Source organism: Melanotaenia boesemani, chromosome 9 (genome assembly GCF_017639745.1).
Source record: "Melanotaenia boesemani isolate fMelBoe1 chromosome 9, fMelBoe1.pri, whole genome shotgun sequence".
Classification (NCBI taxonomy): domain Eukaryota; kingdom Metazoa; phylum Chordata; class Actinopteri; order Atheriniformes; family Melanotaeniidae; genus Melanotaenia; species Melanotaenia boesemani.
In genome coordinates, this window is record NC_055690.1 from 2,719,497 (window position 1) to 2,740,210 (window position 20,714).

General features: G+C 38.2%; 1 protein-coding gene across 2 annotated transcripts in view; it reads right to left on the bottom strand.

Moving 5' to 3' along the window:
* si:ch211-167j9.5 (tyrosine kinase receptor Cad96Ca) overlaps positions 1–20,261 on the bottom strand; it is a 30,576-nt gene extending 10,315 nt beyond the window's left edge. For both annotated transcript variants that reach the window (XM_041995416.1, XM_041995415.1), the window contains exons 1-7: positions 20,128–20,261; positions 19,789–19,840; positions 19,612–19,711; positions 8,728–8,926; positions 8,465–8,609; positions 7,517–7,615; positions 6,013–6,173 (exon numbers count right to left, since the gene is read on the bottom strand). In XM_041995416.1, coding sequence (XP_041851350.1) covers positions 6,013–6,173; positions 7,517–7,615; positions 8,465–8,609; positions 8,728–8,926; positions 19,612–19,711; positions 19,789–19,831 — 747 coding nt within the window. In that variant the 5' untranslated portion in view covers positions 19,832–19,840; positions 20,128–20,261. The remainder of the gene's footprint in view (positions 1–6,012; positions 6,174–7,516; positions 7,616–8,464; positions 8,610–8,727; positions 8,927–19,611; positions 19,712–19,788; positions 19,841–20,127) is intronic.
* Positions 20,262–20,714: the final 453 nt, after the last annotated feature.

A 20,714-nucleotide genomic window follows, 5' to 3' on the forward strand; every position in this document is an offset into this window, starting at 1 on the left:
GCGGGTCCTCACCTAGCAGGCATAGAAAACCACGCCCACCAACGCATATGAAGGGATGTGAGCTTATCTGGTGTACATCTGCTAGTTTCATATTTCTATTCTTTCACAGAGTTGCTGATGAAATATTCCTGCAATGGGACAGATTTGTGCTTCTGAGGAGTGTAAAAGTAACACCGGACTTTATTCTTTACTGCTGATCCTCTAATCTGGCGACTGACAGCTGGCTGGGGAACAAGGAAGTAAATAAAGTCTGTGTTCATGCCGTCTCCAGTCTAATATTTTTTCAGTTCTGGATTTTCCTGTTAACAATAGTCCCAAGACCATCATCATTCCTTCGTCCTATATAACCTCTTCCATGCTGGGTGTTTTCCGGTTGTTACTAGGACTGTGTCCAAATGTGCACCCTACTCCCTACATAGGGGTCACACCATTTTGTAGGGGTGTCCAAATGTCCAGAGAGAAAAAAGTAGGGCACTTAAAATGACCCACAATACATCTTGAAAAGTAGTGAGCATCAATGGTAACTAGATGGGTCAATATGGAACACAATGCACTGCGGGCAGAAGCTAAACATGGCGCAAGGAGGCGAAAAAACATTTTTATTGAATAGATATGTAAAAGAATAAAATACAAATAAGGAATAAAAAAAAATATTTACACACAAATTTGGATTGGACTTGGAATGGCATCTTGACGATCATTGTGGTTGCCATGGTGACAGCTTGGTCTGCAGCGAGGTAAAAATTGGCAGTTTCGTGTCCGAATCACCAAAAGAATGAGTGCACTATGTAGTGTGCTATATAGTGCAGCCCTATGTAGTGAACAAGGGGTTAGGCAATAGGGTAGACATTTAGACACAGCCTATGTTTCTTCTTCTTTGTTTTTTGCAGGTTGTTGCTATGTTTCTTTTTCTTTTGTTTTTTGCCGGTTGTTGCTATGTTTCTTCTTCTTTGTTTGTTTTTGCCAGTTGTTACTATGTTTCTTCTTCTTTGTTTTTTGCCGGTTGTTGCTATGTTTCTTCTTCTTTGTTTTTTGTCGGTTGTTGCTATGTTTCTTCTTCTTTGTTTGTTTTTGCCGGTTGTTGCTATGTTTCTCCTTCTTTGTTTTTTGCCGGCTGTTTCTATGGTTCTTCTTCTTTGTTTATTTTTGCCAGTTCTTACTCTGTTTCTTCTTCTTTGTTTTTTTGTCAGTTGTTACTATGTTTCTTCTTTGTTTGTTTGTGCCAGTTGTTACTATGTTTCTTCTTCTTTGTTTTTTACCGGGTGTTGCTATGTTTCTTCTTCTTTTGTTTTTTGCCAGTTGTTGCTATGTTTCTTCTTCTTTGTTTGTTATTGCCAGTTGTTACTATGTTTCTTCTTCTTTGTTTTTTTGCAGGTTGTTGGTTTGTTTCTTCTTTGTTTGTTTTTGCCAGTTGTTACGATGTTTCTTCTTCTTTGTTTTTTTGCAGGTTGTTGCTATAGGTGTGTCCCAATTCAGGGTCTGCACACTTCGAAGTGCGGATTCGTCGGCCACATACGTCATCGCGGTGCGCGAAGTACTGTCCCAATTCACAGAATTTGAAGGACCCTCCGAATCCACCCTTCGAATCCGCACTTCGTTTGGCCTCAAACGAAGGATGCTTGTGATGCATCCTTCGCGGCCTCTTTTCTCCCACAATTCGTTGCGCACAGGACGGTGGCGAATCAGCAACCTCACAAGAGTCTTATTAAGTTTAAATAAAGTTTTATTTTTAAAAAAAGTTCGTTTTTTTAACTACACTTTAGTATAAACGTTACAAAACCAAGTACATTTAAAGCATGTTTGTTAAATGGTGACATTAAAATTCGGTAATATTTGATATTCAGATACTTTTAAGGGGTTAATTAAGTGTGTACAGGCTGGAAAACAACAGAGCCTCAAACCGTTTTTTTTTTTTTTTTTTTAACTGTCGGTGTTGCCGCTCCGTGTTCAGCGTCTACTGACGTTTCCTACGAGTAATTTCTGAGGTTTAAGTGATTAAACGTCCTGTGTTGTTGCTATGGGAAATTCTTGTAGACTAGGTAGGCTGTCCCATTTCACGAACGTTAAGCAGACTTCGAAGTGTGTAGACTACGGAGGACACTCTGTAGCCTACGTAGTCTGCGCACTTCGAAGTGTGCAGACCCTGAATTGGGACACACCTTATGTTTCTTCTTTGTTTATTTTTGCCAGTTCTTACTCTGTTTCTTCTTCTTTGTTTTTTTGTCAGTTGTTACTATGTTTCTTCTTCTTTGTTTTTTACCGGGTGTTGCTATGTTTCTTCTTCTTTTGTTTTTTGCCAGTTGTTGCTATGTTTCTTCTTCTTTGTTTGTTATTGCCAGTTGTTACTATGTTTCTTCTTCTTTGTTTTTTTGCAGGTTGTTGGTATGTTTCTTCTTTGTTTGTTTTTGCCAGTTGTTACTATGTTTCTTCTTCTTTGTTTTTTTGCAGGTTGTTGCTATGTTTCTTCTTTGTTTGTTTTTTGTCGGTTGTTGCTATGTTTTTTCTTTGTTTTTGCCAGTTGTTACTATGTTTCTTCTTCTTTGTTTTTTGTCAGTTGTTACTATGTTTCTTCTTCTTTGTTTGTTTTTGCCAGGTGTTGCTATGTTTCTTCTTCTTTGTTTGTTTTTCCCAGGTGTTGCTATGTTTCTTCTTCATTGTTTTTTGCCAGTTGTTGCTATGGTTCTTCTTCTTTGTTTATTTTTGCCAGTTGTTGCTATGGTTCTTCTTCTTTGTTTTTTGTCGGTTGTTGCTATGTTTCTTCATCTTTGTGTTTTGTCGTTTGTTGCTATGTTTCTTCTTCTTTGTTTTTTACCGGGTGTTGCTATCTTTCTTCTTCTTTTGTTTTTTTGCCAGTTGTTGCTATGGTTCTTCTTCTTTGTTTGTTTTTGCCAGTTGTTACTATGTTTCTTCTTCTTTGTTTTTTTTCAGGTTGTTGCTATGTTTCTTCTTTTGTGTTTTTTGTCGGTTGTCGCTATGTTTCTTCTTCTTTGTTTTTTGTCAGTTTTTACTTTGTTTCTTCTTTGTTTGTTTTTGCCAGTTGTTACTATGTTGCTTCTTCTTTGTTTTTTGTCAGTTGTTACTATGTTTCTTCTTCTTTGTTTTTTGTCAGTTGTTACTATGTTTCTTCCTTGTTTGTTTTTGCCAGTTGTTATTATGTTTCTTCATCTTTGTTTTTTTTTCTGTTGTCGCAATGGTTCTTCTTCTTTGTTTTTGTCAGTTTTTACTATGTTTCATCTTTGTTTGTTTTTGCCAGTTGTTGCTATGTTTCTTCTTCTTTGTTTTTTTCAGTTGTTACTATGTTTCTTCTTCTTTGTTTGTTTTTGCAGGTTGTTGCTGTTTCTTCTTGTTTGTTTTTTGTCAGTTGTTGCTATGTTTCTTCATCTTTGTGTTTTGTCGTTTGTTGCTATGTTTCTTCTTCTTTGTTTTTTGTCAGTTGTTACTATGTTTCTTCCTTGTTTGTTTTTGCCAGTTGTTATTATGTTTCTTCATCTTTGTTTTTTTTCTGTTGTCGCAATGGTTTTTCTTCTTTGTTTTTGTCAGTTTTTACTATGTTTCATCTTTGTTTGTTTTTGCCAGTTGTTACTATGTTTCTTCTTCTTTGTTTTTTGTCAGTTGTTACTATGTTTCTTCTTCTTTGTTTTTTGCCGGTTGTTGCTATGGTTCTTCTTCTTTGTGTTTGTTGGTTGTTGCTATTGTTCTTCTTCTTTGTTTTTGTTGGTTGTTTCTATGGTTCTTCTTTGTTTGTTTTTGCCAGTTGTTACTATGTTTCTTCTTCTTTGTTTTTTGCCGGTTGTTGCTATGTTTCTTCTTTGTTTGTTTTTGCCAGTTGTTTCTATGTTTCTTCTTTGTTTGTTTTTGCCAGTTGTTACTATGGTTCTTCTTCTTTGTTTTTTGTCGGTTACTATGTTTCTTCTTCTTTGTTTGTTGCCGGTTGTTGCTTTGTTTCTTCTTCTTTGTTTGTTGCCAGTTGTTGCTATGGTTCTTCTTCTATGTTTTTGTTAGATCACGTTTGGTCTTGTGATATGTCCTGCTTGGAGGACTAGATTGTAGATCAGCCAGCATCATTATGTGTGTGCTGTTCTGCGATTAGATTATTGGAGCACACCAAGTATGATCAAAACTGTTTAATGCCTGATTTTTTATCTTCATGTGTGAGGTCTCGACCAGTTTAAAAAAATCTCATAAAATTAAAAAAAAAAGACAGGCCTAACGGCTCAGACTGATACGCTTCAGGACCACCTGGTTCATGTGTAGCTGAGGAGATTCAAGAGGGGAAAGTCTTCCACCTTAAAGACGCTCTGTGGCGTAGCTGCTTTGTGAATCTCCTTTCCATCTTGCCAGTGAGCTGAGCTGCTGTCTGTCAATCATATTCCTGTGTATCCCGACCCGCCCAGTCTCCACCCCCTGATCGCCCCACACCTCCCACCCAACCCTTGCAGTTTCAGGCATTTTTCAGATTTGACGGTGAGTGGAGCTACACTTTAAATGTTTGCTTCCACACGCTTCATTTTATTATAAGTTTGATTAAGAAATCAAGGCTGCACCCTGGTTGACCAGACTTTCGGGGTTTTATTCCATCAGATCCACTCGCTCCTTCTTCACCGCATGTTAAAGGAAGCTGGATGTGTTTGAACACAGCAGGAGGGAATTTGCTTTACAAACGGTTGAAGGTTCAGGATGTAAAGAGGGATTTATCCTATGGTGAACCACTTTCCTCTTTAGCAACGACATCATGAGGATGTTCATCTTGATGCGTTCATGGGACCAGACTGCAGGCTGCTGTCCAAGTTCAGGAGGAATTAATGACACGTTTGTACATAAAACTGCTTTTATATGACCTAACTCTCACTGTGTGATTTAACCAAGTTTTCACTTTAAAAATGAGGACAAACAGGCTTCAGGGCACATCTTTATCATCTTTATCCCTTCTATTAAATTCTTTTATTCTTTCGACATTATGTTTGCTATTTTTACTCGTCTGTCTCTGCACATCTCTTTAGTCTCATGATCCTTTATGGGAATTAACTCATTCATTTTCTGTACCGCTCAGTCCAATTCAGGGTTGCAGGGAAGCTGGAGTCTATCCCAGCAATTAGCAGGCAAGAGGCAGGTACACCTGGACAGGTCACCGGTCCATCACAGGTCCAACATGAAGAGACAAACAACCACTTACTTTCTCACTCATGGGGAGAATTTAGAGTGACCATTAAACCTAACATCATGTGTTTGGATGGTGGGAGGAACCCATGCATACATGGAGAGAACTTCTCTGTCCTGTTTGAACCTCCCGCCAGCCGAGGCACAAAGCAGTGGCCTTGCTGTGAGGCTGCGGTACTAACCACCACACCATCATGCAGACTTCCTTTATGAGCATTTTCAGCCATTTACCTGCAAATTAGGACCAGCCGACGCGTCATTTTAGCTTACAGAAAGATCGTTCACAATCTAAGAGGAACAAGACAGTTTTACAGTCTATGAACATGTTCATGAATCTGACAGAGGGTTTCATAAAAATTTCTGAAATACAACTTTTAGCAAATTTAAGAAGATTCATAATAAGATTTTGGTGAATGAGGAATAATGTCTTTGAAACCAAAGATTAGTGTCCAGCTGGAACAGCAACGGATCCATCCAGAAATCTTGGTGTCATTTTGGACTCTGAGCTAAATTTTAATAGTCGAATCCAAGTCAGCCTTTTACTTGCTGAAGAATAGATCTAGGATGAGAGGTCTGATGGCTTAGCTTAATTTAGAGAAACTTCTTCATCACATGTTTTCAGCTGTCTTGACTATTCTATGGTAGTTTTTACAAGACAGCTGGAACTAATCCAGATGCTGCTGCTCGTGTCCTAAAAAAGACCAGAAAAATTTTTCACGTCTTCACACTGGCTCTAATGCCACCAAGACCGCGTTATAACAACGGAACAATATTACATTAGAATGTGTCACATAAGGCATAAATTTTATAAAAGTAACAATAAAAGCAGGTATATGAAGAGTATATGTCAGAGACCATTTTGGAGCGCAGGTGCTGCATGGCCAGAGCGATGTGGTAGGAGGCGATGGTCAGGAGGCTCTGCAGCTCCGGGTTTCCAACCAGGGGAACTCTGTTGGTCTGGAGGAAGGTCCTCAGTGTGCCATAGCTGACATACTCCATGATCAGGATGTAAGGCTCTGCACAGAGAAAGTCCCAGTCACATAAGCTGAAGGAAATAGATCTGATGCTCTGCAGGTGCTTTGTTTCTGGATCTTCTATATTTTTTGTATAAAATGTGTGTTTTTTTAATTTATTTTCTTTTTTAAAAGGAAAAATAATATTGGACCTAGTCATTTATTTACTGAGAGCAATGATCCAACATTTGATTTCAGTATCTGGCGTCGTCATCAATGCTTGGAGTAATTTTACGGTGCCAAACAGCTCCTGGACGTTGGTGGATTTACCTGCATGAGCAGCTGTTTCAGACCTGTCAGCGTCCTTTTGCTATCATAAATATCAGGGCTTATTTCTTTAACCATTTTCTGGTCAAATGGCTTGAACATTTCCTACTGCAGGACCAACCTCCTGGTACATATGAGCTGCTATTTTTCATAATTTATCATTCAGTCGATAATCCTCATCTGTCCTGGTCCAGCAAAGCCGAAAGCTCCATCATGTTTAGTTGGTAGGTTCTATTTTCCTCTCTCCTGACATATTTCTCATTTAGATTAAAACTGTTATTTTTGGTTTTGTCAGCCCACAAACTATTTAATCATTTAACCTTCTTCCCTGCCTATAAGATCCTTATTTAACAAAAAGGCAGTAATATTCTCTTTGAGTTGGACCGATGGATGTCGTGCTATTTAATTCTGGACTCACCATTTTTCATTTAGTCCCTGGAAACATGTTTATTTCCTCATTTTGTCTGTCCCAGTTCTTTCACAATGTTTTTAAATAACTTAAATAACAAGAGAAAATTAAGTTGTCATAGCAGTTCAGTATAGTACACAAAAATACACAAAAATACACACAAAAAATAGAAAAACATAAAATATTGAAAATAGAAAAATAGAATAGATACACTTAAGGACACTTGTGAGATGATAATAGTAAAAGTAACAGTGTGATAATAACAGTATATAATGGTAGCAGCAACAGTGTATGATAATAATAATAATAATAATAATAATAATAATAGTAATAGTAATAGTAATAGTAATATTAATAATAATAATAATAATAATAATATTATTAATAATAATAATAATAGTAATAGTAATATTAATAATAATAATAATAATAATAATAATAATAATAATAATAATAATAATATTAATAATAATAATATTAATAATATTAATATTAATAGTAATAATAATAATAATAATAATAATAATAATAATATTAATAATAATAATATTAATAATAATAATAATAATATTAATAATAATAATAATAATAATAATGGGAATTGCCTGACCCAACCGAAGAAGCTTTTATTTCTAAAGCGGAGCAGCAGAGTCTGCATCATGTCTCTCACCAGCAGTGGTGTTCCAGTCCAGTAACTGGAGGATGTTCTTGTGATGCATCAATTTCTTCATGATGGAAACCTCCATGTCTACATGCTTGAGCCTCACACCTCGAGGAAAAAACACCAACAATTAAAACCAGAGCACATAACTGAACGAAACACCACATAACAGTAAAATGCACAAAGTCTAAAAAATATGTTCTTAAAAAAGCAAGTTAAATGCTTTTAGAGAAGTAAGTTAAGATTGAACTAAATCTTCACATTTTGCACTATTTATGTGGGACAAAATATTATTATTATTATTATTATTATTATTATTATTATTATTATGTATATATTCACTATATTTTATATACTGATTGCTGCCAGCAGCCATTGCCCTCTGATACAAGGCACTATATTCTTCTAATTAATTATTATTATTATTGTTTTAACAAGAAAAACAACATTGTATTTTCCCTCTGGGATAAATAAAATATTTTCATTTTTCATTTAACATCTTGATTTGCTCATGGAAGTTAAGACTTGAATCCAAAGTGACACCAATATATTTAAATTCAGTGACTATATCAACAGATTAATTTTTAATAGAATGATGCTGTGGCTGGAATCTGATCCCTGCTTTTACAAAAGAACAAACTTTTATCTTGCTAATATTCAGAGTAAGACAAGCTTTCTCCAGCCAGTCAACTCATGATCACTTGAAGTGAGTTTGAAACAGATGACACATGTAAAGTTTCTCTGTAGTCCAAATGATCGGCTTATTTTAGATTTCACGACACACTACACCTTAATTAAAACCAGCAGTTAAAGGCAAAATGAATAAAATTAATTGTGATTTTGGCAGAATTTTCAGGATTTCCTGACAGACTGAGAACTCCTGTTTATGTTCAAAGCTGAAAAATGTCAACTTGTCATCTTATTTCTGCTGTAAAACAGCTGAGAAGTGTTTCATACCTTCCTTGCTTATTTTGCAGGTGAGCATGCTGTGGCCCTTACAGGTGCCTCTGGTCATCCTGGCCTGGTAGAAAACTCCCTCCTTCCCTGCTTTGATCAGCTGGAGCAGGTTCAGGTCTGACTTGTTGAAACCAGGAGTCTGAGACTGAAATATTCAACATGTTCACAGCAGCAGTGGAAATACCAGAAATGTTGTGTTTTAGTTCTAACTCCAGCTGCAGACATCACAGAACTCGTGCGTGGGTCAGGTGGATCAGCAGTACCTGCTGCAGGCCTTTCCATAACTTCTTGGTGGAGGATCTGAACGCGCTGCTGTGCTGCAGAGGAGTTTGTGGAGCCGGCTCCTCCACCGCCTCTGCCTCCACAACTGAGACCGGCCTCGCCGGGATGGGAACTTCCACCCGAGGATAAAAAAACTTATTCCTCCGCAGGTCCTGAATGGTCTTCACCAAGGAGCGATATCTGCAGGGAGGACAACGTTCAGTCTCTCAGAAGAGCTACAAAAACAGAAAACACTGATCTGATAATTAGATAAATCAAAATGAAAACTACAACAAAATAAAATCATGGAAACTTTGTCCTCCATTTTAAAGAGGAGCGGGACTGCATCAGGTTGTCCCCTCTCATCACACCTTCCTCTGGGGCATCATGCATAAAACTGACCGTAGTGAAGACGAAGGTGGCATGCGATGGGGAAGAAGGAAGTGCATGCACATGCATGTCCCATATCTTAAAACTAATAATGCACACAGAAATACCAATACATATGCAATAATGTAAATTCATTTTGTATACATGCTTTTATATAGACTTCTATATAGATGTTATTTAGACTTTTTATATCGATTTTGTTCTGTACAGTTTTTGTTCTTACCCTGTAATGCTGTTTTTGCATCACCTTTGCTGCTGTAGCACCAAAATTTCCCCACTGTGGGACAAATGGAGGATTATCTTATCTTAAATCAGAATCAACTCTAAAGTGGGCACATGTGAGGGAGCGCCTTGCCCCGCCCACATAGTTGCTATAAAGGTCAGGTGAATGTCTATAATAAATATTCGTCATAGCATTTCCAGGAGGGGAAAAGAGGGAAAAGGCAGAATTTTTCTAAATGTGAGAATGAGATCCTGATGGACCACCTTGAAAAACGTAAAAATGTTTTATCTGGGGGGCACGGCGTGGGCATCACCAGGGTCAGAAAGGTGGAATAGTGGCAGCAGGTGGCAGATGCTGTCATCACAGTGTCAGAAGCCAAGACACTCCAGAGGCATCATGGTGTGGCTGGATATCTCAGTCGGTGGGGTGTCCGTCTCTCATGTGGGAGACCAAAGTTCGAATCCCACAGGGGTGAACAACACCTTCCAGTTGGGGCCTTAGACAAGATGCTTAAAGGTTCAGTGTGTAACTTATTTGGCTTTTTGTTAGAAAAAATCAAGTATCGCTGTCATAAATACGTCTTTACCAAAGTCTAATGACAATCACATCCACATGAAAGCGTTCTCGTAGCTTAGAATGAGTTGTTTGTAAATACATAGGTGGTGGCGTTCCCAGCCGGAGGCTGCCATGTTGCTTCGCCATCTTTGAATATGGTAGCTGAAAGGGGACACACTTGTTAGCCTGACACCTTTAACCATATGCCCTCTTCCTGCATCTTCAGTCTGGTGCATGAACACACGTTTACACTGGAGGAATCAGACAGCCAATCAGAGGAGCAGCTTTTACATCAGAAAACTTTTGTCTCTTTGAATTAAAAATCACAAAATTTCCTTTAAGTTTTGTTTATTTGCTTCATTGGAAGGTAAAGTGGCTGCAGTATGTCCTGGCAATATGTCCTAAAATCATCCCCTAAACACAGATATATTACGTCTTTAATGGATTTAAAAGTAAAAAGAAATAGTAGACTCCAGCTAAAGTCATTGTTGACATGAACAGGCCCCACACACTCAGTTAAAGAGGTTTCTTAACTTAATCCATAAGAAAAAAGCCAGAAAAATGATCTTTTACAGGTGCTCGTCATAAAATTAGAATATCATGAAAACATTTATTTATTTCAGTAATTCCATTCAAAAAGTGAAACTTGTAAAATGAAGACTTTCATTCCTCAAAGACTGACAGAAGCTGAAGTGGATCAGACCAACCAGGGGTAGCAGCCTTCTGGGATATTAAATTTGTGCTTTTCATTAGCTGTCAGTTATAATCATCAAAATGAAAAGAAATAAACATTTTAAATAAGTCAGTCTGTGAGGAATGAAAGTCTACATTATACAAGTTTCACTTTTTGAATAGAATTACTGAAATAAATAAATGTTTTCATGGTATTCTAATGTGAAACAAAACCTCCATGTTTTCATATTTTTATGAGAAGAGGTTTTACTGTATGATGAATGAACCGTGTAGAAGCAACTCAAAACAGGACTAATATCAGGAAATGAACACTTAATTTGAGAAGATTCAGACTATAATCAGGTGAAAAATCTGTCAGTGCAGGAAGATCATTTCACCTGGTGAGACTCCTGATATGAGAAAGAATATTTAGGCTTTAGACCGAAGTCAGAAGTTCATTTCAAGTCCCTTGTCAGGTAAATCAAATCAAAACTATGCTGTCAGTGCTTCATTCAGGGTTTTTTCTTTCTCGCTTTGAGAGAAAAGAGCTGAAAACGAGAGAAATTAAGATGATTCTTCTGAATTCAAGACTTGCTATCATAGGAGGTTTTCTGCTGACATTTCAGGAGTTTTTATTACCCAGAATTTATTTACCCGGGTCAAATAGTTCCTGGTAATCTGTGTGGTTTGCATTCCCACTAAATTTATTCTAAAGGCTGCTACCCCGGGTTGGTCTGATCCACTTCAGCGGTAACACTTTACAATACTGGACGCAAAATTTGCTTCGTTACTAGGCAACGCCTTGAGGGCGAATCAGGAAGTAACGGGTAGTTAACCAGTACTTACTGGTGACCACAAAGACCAGACTTATTAGGGAATTACTGGTTAATTATTTGCTTCGTTACTAGCGAACGCCTTACAGGCGAATCAGGAAGTAATGGGTAGTTAACCAGTACTTACTGGACCCACAAAGACCAGGCTTATTAGGGAATTACTGGTTAATTATTTGCTTCGTTACTAGCGAACGCCTTACTGGCGAATCAGGAAGTAATGGGTAGTTAACCAGTACTTACTGGTACCCACAAAGACCAGGCTTATTAAGGAACAAAAGAGAAATTCTTCATGTGAATACTGGATTACTCTGACTCGTTGAGTGAACAGCTAGTCAAAAACCTGTTTCCTGGTGGTTTTTGGAAGCCTTTGTAAGGATGAAAAGCAGTTTTATTTATTTATTCTTGTACTGCTGTGTCATCTTACCTTTACTTGTTTATCACTTACTAAGTAATAAGTCATTACTTAGTCATTGACTGGTCATTATCTGTTATATTGTTTACTTCATATAAAAGTCAAACATCATACCAAGTACTTACCAGGGAACGCATCATTAACTAAGCAGTACCTGACCAGTACCTACTACTTTTGTGGACATTATTGTAAAGTCAAACATCATACCAAGTACTTACTGAGGAACGAAGCATTAACTAAGCAGTACCTGATCAGTAGCTACTAATTTTGTGGACATTATTGTAAAGTCAAACCTCATACCAAGTACTTACCGAGGAACGAAGCATTAACTAAGCAGTACCTGATCAGTAGCTACTACTTTTGTGGACATTATTGTAAAGTCAAACCTCATACCAAGTACTTACTGAGGAACGAAGCATTAACTAAGCAGTACCTGATCAGTAGCTACTAATTTTGTGGACATTATTGTAAAGTCAAACCTCATACCAAGTACTTACCGAGGAACGAAGCATTAACTAAGCAGTACCTGACCAGTAACTACTACTTTTGTGGACATTATTGTAAAGTCAAACATCATACCAAGTACTTACTGAGGAACAAAGCATTAACTAAGCAGTACCTGACCAGTAACTACTACTTTTGTGGACATTATTGTAAAGTCAAACATCATACCAAGTACTTCCTGAGGAACGAAGCATTAACTAAGCAGTACCTGAACAGTACCTACTAGTTTTGTGGCATTTTTTCTATACTGAAAATAACAGTTTGATCTCTTTAGGCTTTATGCATATAGCTATCTAACATGTGCAAACCATTCAAAATTGATAACAACTGCAGAAGAGACAGTATTTATTACACAAAATGTACCTTAAAGTTAGACACACACACACATGCAAGCATTTCCCCCAATAAATGGAAACTATCGTTTCCATATATTTTAAACTTTGTACTGTTTGCATATCTCGTGAAGCATATGTCCAAGTGCACCATTCTTGTGAGATTTGGCCACCCAATGTGTCCACTCTATTGAGGCAAGCTGTTTCTTCAAGGTGTTCTCTGTTCGATTGCCAGGCAGTCTCCAGACCTGGGATTTGTAGGTAGACCACTCACAGTCAATGTTCTTTGTAGGGGCACCTGTTTCTGCGTTTACAAATGACCGGCTGTGGTTTACTGAATAGTGAACATATCCACTATTAGCCAGTGCCGTCATATAAACCCTCCATTGATCTGAGATGATAGTGGTCCCTTGGCAATCATAACACCTTATGACTGGGATCAAGTGCCACCAGGACTGTTTTCTGACTAGCCTCAGAATGGGCCGCCTTCTCATGCCTGTTATGCCTAGCATTCCAAAGACCCATGTTCACCTCCTCCAGATTCGTCCAAATCTTCCCCGACCATACTGTTCAAAATAAGAAAACATGGTAGTAAAAGTAAGTTTAATATTGTCCACAAATTCACAAAGTTCTTTGTATTTACTTGTAAAAACACACAGAAATATCACATAATTGGATATACTATTAGATCATTTAATTGGCTGTGTAAATATCAAGTTAAAAAGTACAAAAACAATGTATTAAAAAAATCACTTATAAACATCTTTACAAGATATTATCATTCCACTTTTAGATCACAAAACCAAAGTGTGGTCACATTTTTTCTTTTAAATGAAGAAAAAGTTGTCAAATTACACTGATTTGCAACGACATTAAAACATGACATCCGAAATAACATTATCTGGTTACAATAGTGTTGAGGAATCTGACCTCTGATGCTGATTTTTTGCCTAATTGACCACTGCAGGGCTTCGGTCTGAAAGCACTTAAGCTATCGGTAAAGTGTGTGTGTAAGTCTTGTAAATTAAATACAGTGTCCTAAAGAAACACTTCACGGTAAATAAAATACTGCTGCTATAACACTTAAACATATAGCATGCACATGTTAGCTTAAAGTAATCTGAAGTTAACAGTCATACGGTTAGCTAAACGATGCTAAATCACGATCATGCTAACAGGCAGAAATGGGCATTTTAAAGAGTGCAAACATACACAGGAGCGTGAACATTTATAATTGGAAGAATTCATAACAAATTGCATAAAGCTGTTTAATACTTTAAGCAGTAAGATTTTTTTTAAGATCTTGGGCCTCATGTCTTGTAAAGAGGCAACCATAGGAAAATTCTTCCAATTATAAATGTTCACGTATTCATACCTTTAATTTGAAGTAGGCATTTTATTTTGAAGACGGCTTATGCACTTCCTCTTCCTTTTCTTCACGTTCTACCTTCGACATGTTTCCAGCGGTACAGCGGTCACTGACGATGTAAGTTGTGTTTATTCTGAGACAAGATTAATTTTTAAATGTAACTTACTCTTTCTGCTAGTGTTGTCCCGCTCCTGTGTATGTTTGCACTCTTTAAAATGCCCATTTCTGCCTGTTAGCATGATCGCGATTTAGCATCGTTTAGCTAACCGTATGACTGTTAACTTCAGATTACTTTAAGCTAACATGTGCATGCTATATGTTTAAGTGTTATAGCAGCAGTATTTTATTTACCGTGAAGTGTTTCTTTATGACACTGTATTTAATTTACAAGACTTACACACACACTTTACCGATAGCTTAAGTGCTTTCAGACCGAAGCCCTGCAGTGGTCAATTAGGCAAAAAATCAGCATCAGAGGTCAGATTCCTCAACACTATTGTAACCAGATAATGTTACTTCGGATGTCATGTTTTAATGTCGTTGCAAATCAGTGTAATTTGACAACTTTTTCTTCATTTAAAAGAAAAAATGTGACCACACTTTGGTTTTGTGATCTAAAAGTGGAATGATAATATCTTGTAAAGATGTTTATAAGTGATTTTTTTAATACATTGTTTTTGTACTTTTTAACTTGATATTTACACAGCCAATTAAATGATCTAATAGTATATCCAATTATGTGATATTTCTGTGTGTTTTTACAAGTAAATACAAAGAACTTTGTGAATTTGTGGACAATATTAAACTTACTTTTACTACCATGTTTTCTTATTTTGAACAGTATGGTCGGGGAAGATTTGGACAAATCTGGAGGAGGTGAACATGGGTCTTTGGAATGCTAGGCATTAACACTAGGAAACCTGGTGTTTTTCCGTACTAACTTGTTCTCCTGTCTGGTGTCGTGCCGATACCCTGTAGAACTGAATATTGTGGAATGAGGAAGTAATTTTAATCCCTATTGAGATTCAATGGCCAATTCAATGGCCAACCACGAACCTGCTGGAAAAACAATGCACATTCGTAAGCTAACACAGCTTGCTAGGGACTTGATTGCCGATCGTCAAGAGCAAATGCAAATGTGAAGACACAAAAGCAACAACTAGTTTTCAATCAAGTCTAGCAAGCTTTCATTACATGCAGAAGCAGAACAGTATAAAGTCCCTGTTTACATCACCATTGACGAACAGCTGTACCCATCAAAAACACGTTGCCCTTTTCTGCAGTACATTGCCACAAAACCAGATAAGTTTGGAATAAAATTTTGGGTGGCGTGCGACCTGAAATCCAAGTATATCTGCAATGTTTATCCCTATGTTGGCAAAGACCCCAGTCGTCCCAAAGAAGAGAGACTGTCTGAGAGTGTGGTTATGAAGTTGATTGAACCATTTCTGGATCAGGGCAGAACCGTCACAACGGACAATTTCTTCACGTCAATTTCACTTTCCAAAAAGTTGCTCAGCCGGAAAACCACCATCATTGGGACAGTCAATAAGATTCGCAGAGAAATTCCTCCTTCTGCGAAAGTGAAAAACTGCAGTGAGTTCAGCACTCAGGTGTTTACAACAACTAACGCCACATTGACTGTTTACGCAGCCAGCCGGAAGAAGACGGTCTATGTCATGAGCAGCATGCATGGGCTCATTCAGACTGAGGACACACACAAAAAAAAACCAACCACCATCACCCAGTACAACAAAACAAAATGTGGGGTGGATTCCATGGACCAGATGGTGCGGGAATACTCCGTACGAGCTGGAACAAGAAGATGGCCAGTGGCTGTGTTCTATAACATGGTGGACATGGCAGCCCTGAACGCCTATGTGCTTTATCAAGCCTGCACAGGAAGAAAGGAAAGGCGGCCAGATTTTTTGATGCAGCTTGCCAGTGAGTTGGCCGCGTCTCACGTGACAGCGAAGCAGATTGAAAGGGACAACGGTCTTCGCAAACAGGCTGCTGAACCAGAGGAACCTGCCAAAAGGAAAAAGTGCCAAGTCAGGAACCAGTGCAGAAAGAACCTTGCTGCAAAAAGATGTGTTGAATGTAGCAAGTTCACATGTGGAATGTGCAAAAAAAGAAGAGCCATGGCGCTGCAAGGTCTGCGCAGACTAAGGACAGTTTATTGTGTTGTGTTGTGTGAATTTTTGGATTTTCTGTTTTGTTTAAACTTTTCAATAAACCATTTGAAATAAGCAGTTTCTAGTTTGTGTTTTCATTCTCTTACTAAATTGAACTTTTATGTAGTCCAATCTAAGCAATGCAAAATATTTACGAAAAAACCAGGAAGATTCAAGCTCTCAAGAGGAAGATTGGAGTCAGAAGCAATGAAGTTAGTTTGAGTTGCTATAAAAACTTGCTGCTTTTGTCTTCACATTTGCATTTGCTCTGACGATCGGCCATCAACGCCCAATAAAGCAGTGCAACATTGTTAGCATACTGGTTAGCATAATGGTCGGCACAGGTTCAAAACTGGTCCGACTGGTTCTGGAGAGGGGAATCAAAGTGATACCTCTTTAGTAGTTAGGGTTATAAGGTATCCAATTGTTACCTTTTAGGTTTTCCAGTTAAAGGCATGAGAAGGCGGCCCATTCTGAGGCTAGTCAGAAAACAGTCCTGGTGGCACTTGATCCCAGTCATAAGGTGTTATGATTGCCAAGGGACCACTATCATCTCAGATCAATGGAGGGTTTATATGACGGCACTGGCTAATAGTGGATATGTTCACTATTCAGTAAACCACAGCCGGTCATTTGTAAACGCAGAAACAGGTGCCCCTACAAAGAACATTGACTGTGAGTGGTCTACCTACAAATCCCAGGTCTGGAGACTGCCTGGCAATCGAACAGAGAACACCTTGAAGAAACAGCTTGCCTCAATAGAGTGGACACATTGGGTGGCCAAATCTCACAAGAATGGTGCACTTGGACATATGCTTCACGAGATATGCAAACAGTACAAAGTTTAAAATATATGGAAACGATAGTTTCCATTTATTGGGGGAAATGCTTGCATGTGTGTGTGTGTCTAACTTTAAGGTACATTTTGTGTAATAAATACTGTCTCTTCTGCAGTTGTTATCAATTTTGAATGGTTTGCACATGTTAGATAGCTATATGCATAAAGCCTAAAGAGATCAAACTGTTATTTTCAGTATAGAAAAAATGCCACAAAACTAGTAGGTACTGTTCAGGTACTGCTTAGTTAATGCTTCGTTCCTCAGTAAGTACTTGGTATGAGGTTTGACTTTACAATAATGTCCACAAAATTAGTAGCTACTGATCAGGTACTGCTTAGTTAATGCTTCGTTCCTCAGTAAGTACTTGGTATGATGTTTGACTTTACAATAATGTCCACAAAAGTAGTAGGTACTGGTCAGGTACTGCTTAGTTAATGCTTCGTTCCTCAGTAAGTACTTGGTATGAGGTTTGACTTTACAATAATGTCCACAAAATTAGTAGCTACTGATCAGGTACTGCTTAGTTAATGCTTCGTTCCTCAGTAAGTACTTGGTATGATGTTTGACTTTACAATAATGTCCACAAAAGTAGTAGGTACTGGTCAGGTACTGATTAGTTAATGCTTCGTTCCTCAGTAAGTACTTGGTATGATGTTTGACTTTTATATGAAGTAAACAATATAACAGATAATGACCAGTCAATGACTAAGTAATGACTTATTACTTAGTAAGTGATGAACAAGTAAAGGTAAGATGACACAGCAGTACAAGAATAAATAAATAAAACTGCTTTTCATCCTTACAAAGGCTTCCAAAAACCACCAGGAAACAGGTTTTTGACTAAATGAGCTGTTCACTCAACGAGTCAGAGTAATCCAGTACTCACATGAAGAATTTCTCTTTTGTTCATTAATAAGCCTGGTTTTTGTGGGTACCAGTAAATACTGGTTAACTGCCCATTACTTCCCATTAGGCGTTCACTAGTAACGAAGCAAATAATTAACCAGTAGTTCCCTAATAAGTCTGGTTTTTGTGGCTACCAATAAGTACTGGTTAACTACTTATTACTTACTGATTCGCCTGTAAGGCGTTCGCTAGTAATGAAGCAAATAATTAACCAGTAGTTCCCTAATAGGTCTGGTCTTTGTGGCTACCAATAAGTACTGGTTAACTACTTATTACTTACTGATTCGCCTGTAAGGCGTTCGCTAGTAATGAAGCAAATAATTAACCAGTAGTTCCCTAATAAGCCTGGTCTTTGTGGTCACCAGTAAGTACTGGTTAACTACCCATTACTTACTGATTAGCCCCCAAGGTGTTCCCTAGTAACGAAGCAAATTTTGCGTCCAGTATTGTAAAGTGTTACCGCGGAGTCCTCGGCTAATTCGCTCAGAAGAGTCTGGACCTCGTCGTCCATCCACTTCTCAATTATTAAAACTCAGAGTTAAGTTTGCAGAAGCAGAAGAAACGCGTCTGCAGCTGTACACCGGCTCATACTGGGAAGGCTGCAAGTTCATTCCCCCTTCCGCACATGGAATTCCAGGGAATCTGAAAAGTCCGACCTTCCATAGGGGCTGTTTCTTTGGAAGTTTAGGAGCGCGGGAACGTTTCTTACCCAGTCTCGGTAAATGGGAAAGTTCCTGCGTTGGAGGAATTTTTTCTTAAAAATGACACAAAGCATTTACACTAACTGAAACTGATAATAATGGATTAGATTTATAGATTTATTATAGAGTTATAGATTATAGAACTTTTCAAGGCTCCAAAAGAGCTTTACAGTGAATCCATTATTCATTCACTCCACATTAGCACACTGGTGGTGGTAAAACACCGATCCAGTCTACGCCTGGAGGTGGAGGGTCAGAGGCAGCACCAGAAAATCCTCTCCCACCACCTCACCTGAGTGGAGGCACGGTGGGGAGGGGTCTTGGTGATGGACCAGTCGAACCACCAACCTCCTGGACTACCAGAGCCACCCCAACTTTGCTGGGTTCTTGAATTCGTATTTAGTTTCTCGTATTTTAACATCTTTTCTCTCAAAGTAAGAAAAAAAAAAAAGAAAGAAATATTCATGACCGGATAGTTGAGATTTTATTTTACTTCATAAAAGATTTGACATAAATGTTTCACCACTTGATTTAAACTTTTTATCACTTCTCTAAAGTCTAGATATTTTCTTTCATATTTCAGGAAAACTAGAGCAAGTGTAATTATCTTCCTGCACTGGCAGGTTGTTTCACCTGATTATTGTCTGAATCTCCTCAACTCGTTTTTCCAGCCTGTGTGCGTTGATGGTGGGAGGCTTAAAACCGGTTTTAGAGCTAAAGTTGGGTGTGAAGGATCTCAAACCGTGTCTCAGTTATTTCATTTAAGCTAATGTACATTTAGTAACAAAGTAGGGATAAAAGAAATGATTAACAATCTTCTGATCTTGCCCAAACTAAAAACCAGGGACTTCCTGGCTGGACATAAGATTGTAAGACTTGGTTAGACTGACTGCTTTTGCTCTTGTTCATTGCAGCTCTTAACTCTGACGGATCCAGTCACATGAAGGTATTTTAAACAAATGTCAGCCTCTCTTACCGCCTCAGAAACACAATCCCCAGCATCATGAACAACATAAGGGTGAAGGAGAGAACACTGATCAGGATGTAGTGGATATGGTCCCGGCTTATGTGTGGATCTGAAAGGGTCGAGAGAAATAAACAGGATGAAGATGCTCTCTGAATTTAACTGTATGAAACCTGATGGAAAACTCACCTGCACTCCCTGAATCTTCAGTGGTTGTGTTACACAAAGCCATGTCTTCTGCCTGAGGACAAAGCATTTACACTAACTGAAATTGATAATAACGGATTAGATTTATAGATTTATTATAGAGTTATAGATTATAGAACTTTTCAAGGCTCACAAAGAGCTTTACAGTGAATCCATTATTCATTCACTCCACATTAGCACACTGGTGGTGGGAATGTAAAAAACTTAATCTGACAGAGAAAATGTCAGTAATACTTTTCAAAACAAATACTGAGGCAGAAAAATGTTTTAATCAATAAAAACACAAAGAGAGAGACAGAATAATTATTATTTCAGCCTTACCTGATCATCACAGTGATCAGATCCACCCTCAGCAACCAGCTGCTTCTCCTTTCTGAAGCAAATCAAACTAAAATTAAAACCTCTTGAAGAATTCAACTATGTGTTTGTCAACCTCTGACCGAGGAGCGTTCTCGATAACAGCAGCGCCCTTTGCTTGTCAACCACAACATAGCAGAGGAAGTGACTAGTAGCAGCTGGTGGTTTGAGATGCAAAAAATCTGCATCTCAGCCTGCTGGTGCTCCGTCACATGCCTCAGTCCGTCTCCAAGACAACCCTGGTCACAGCAACTCTGCAGGATCCTAAAAGTCCAGGTGGAAATTTGTGAGACGACAGCATGTTTTCTTATAGAGATGCACTTTATGTACAGGATGTGGAGCACTGTTAGCACCAGGGATCGAACCATCAACCCTCCAGCTGCACTCTTACTGTAAATGATTTGTTTCTCCACTGATTTGATCTGTTTACTGTCCTTGATGCTGCAAGTGCTTCGACCATGTATGTGGAAGCCGCAGAACGTCCTGCACAATGAGTGCAGATCTGCTGGATGAAGGGCTGTGAAAGACAACATACACAGAGAATAATTACA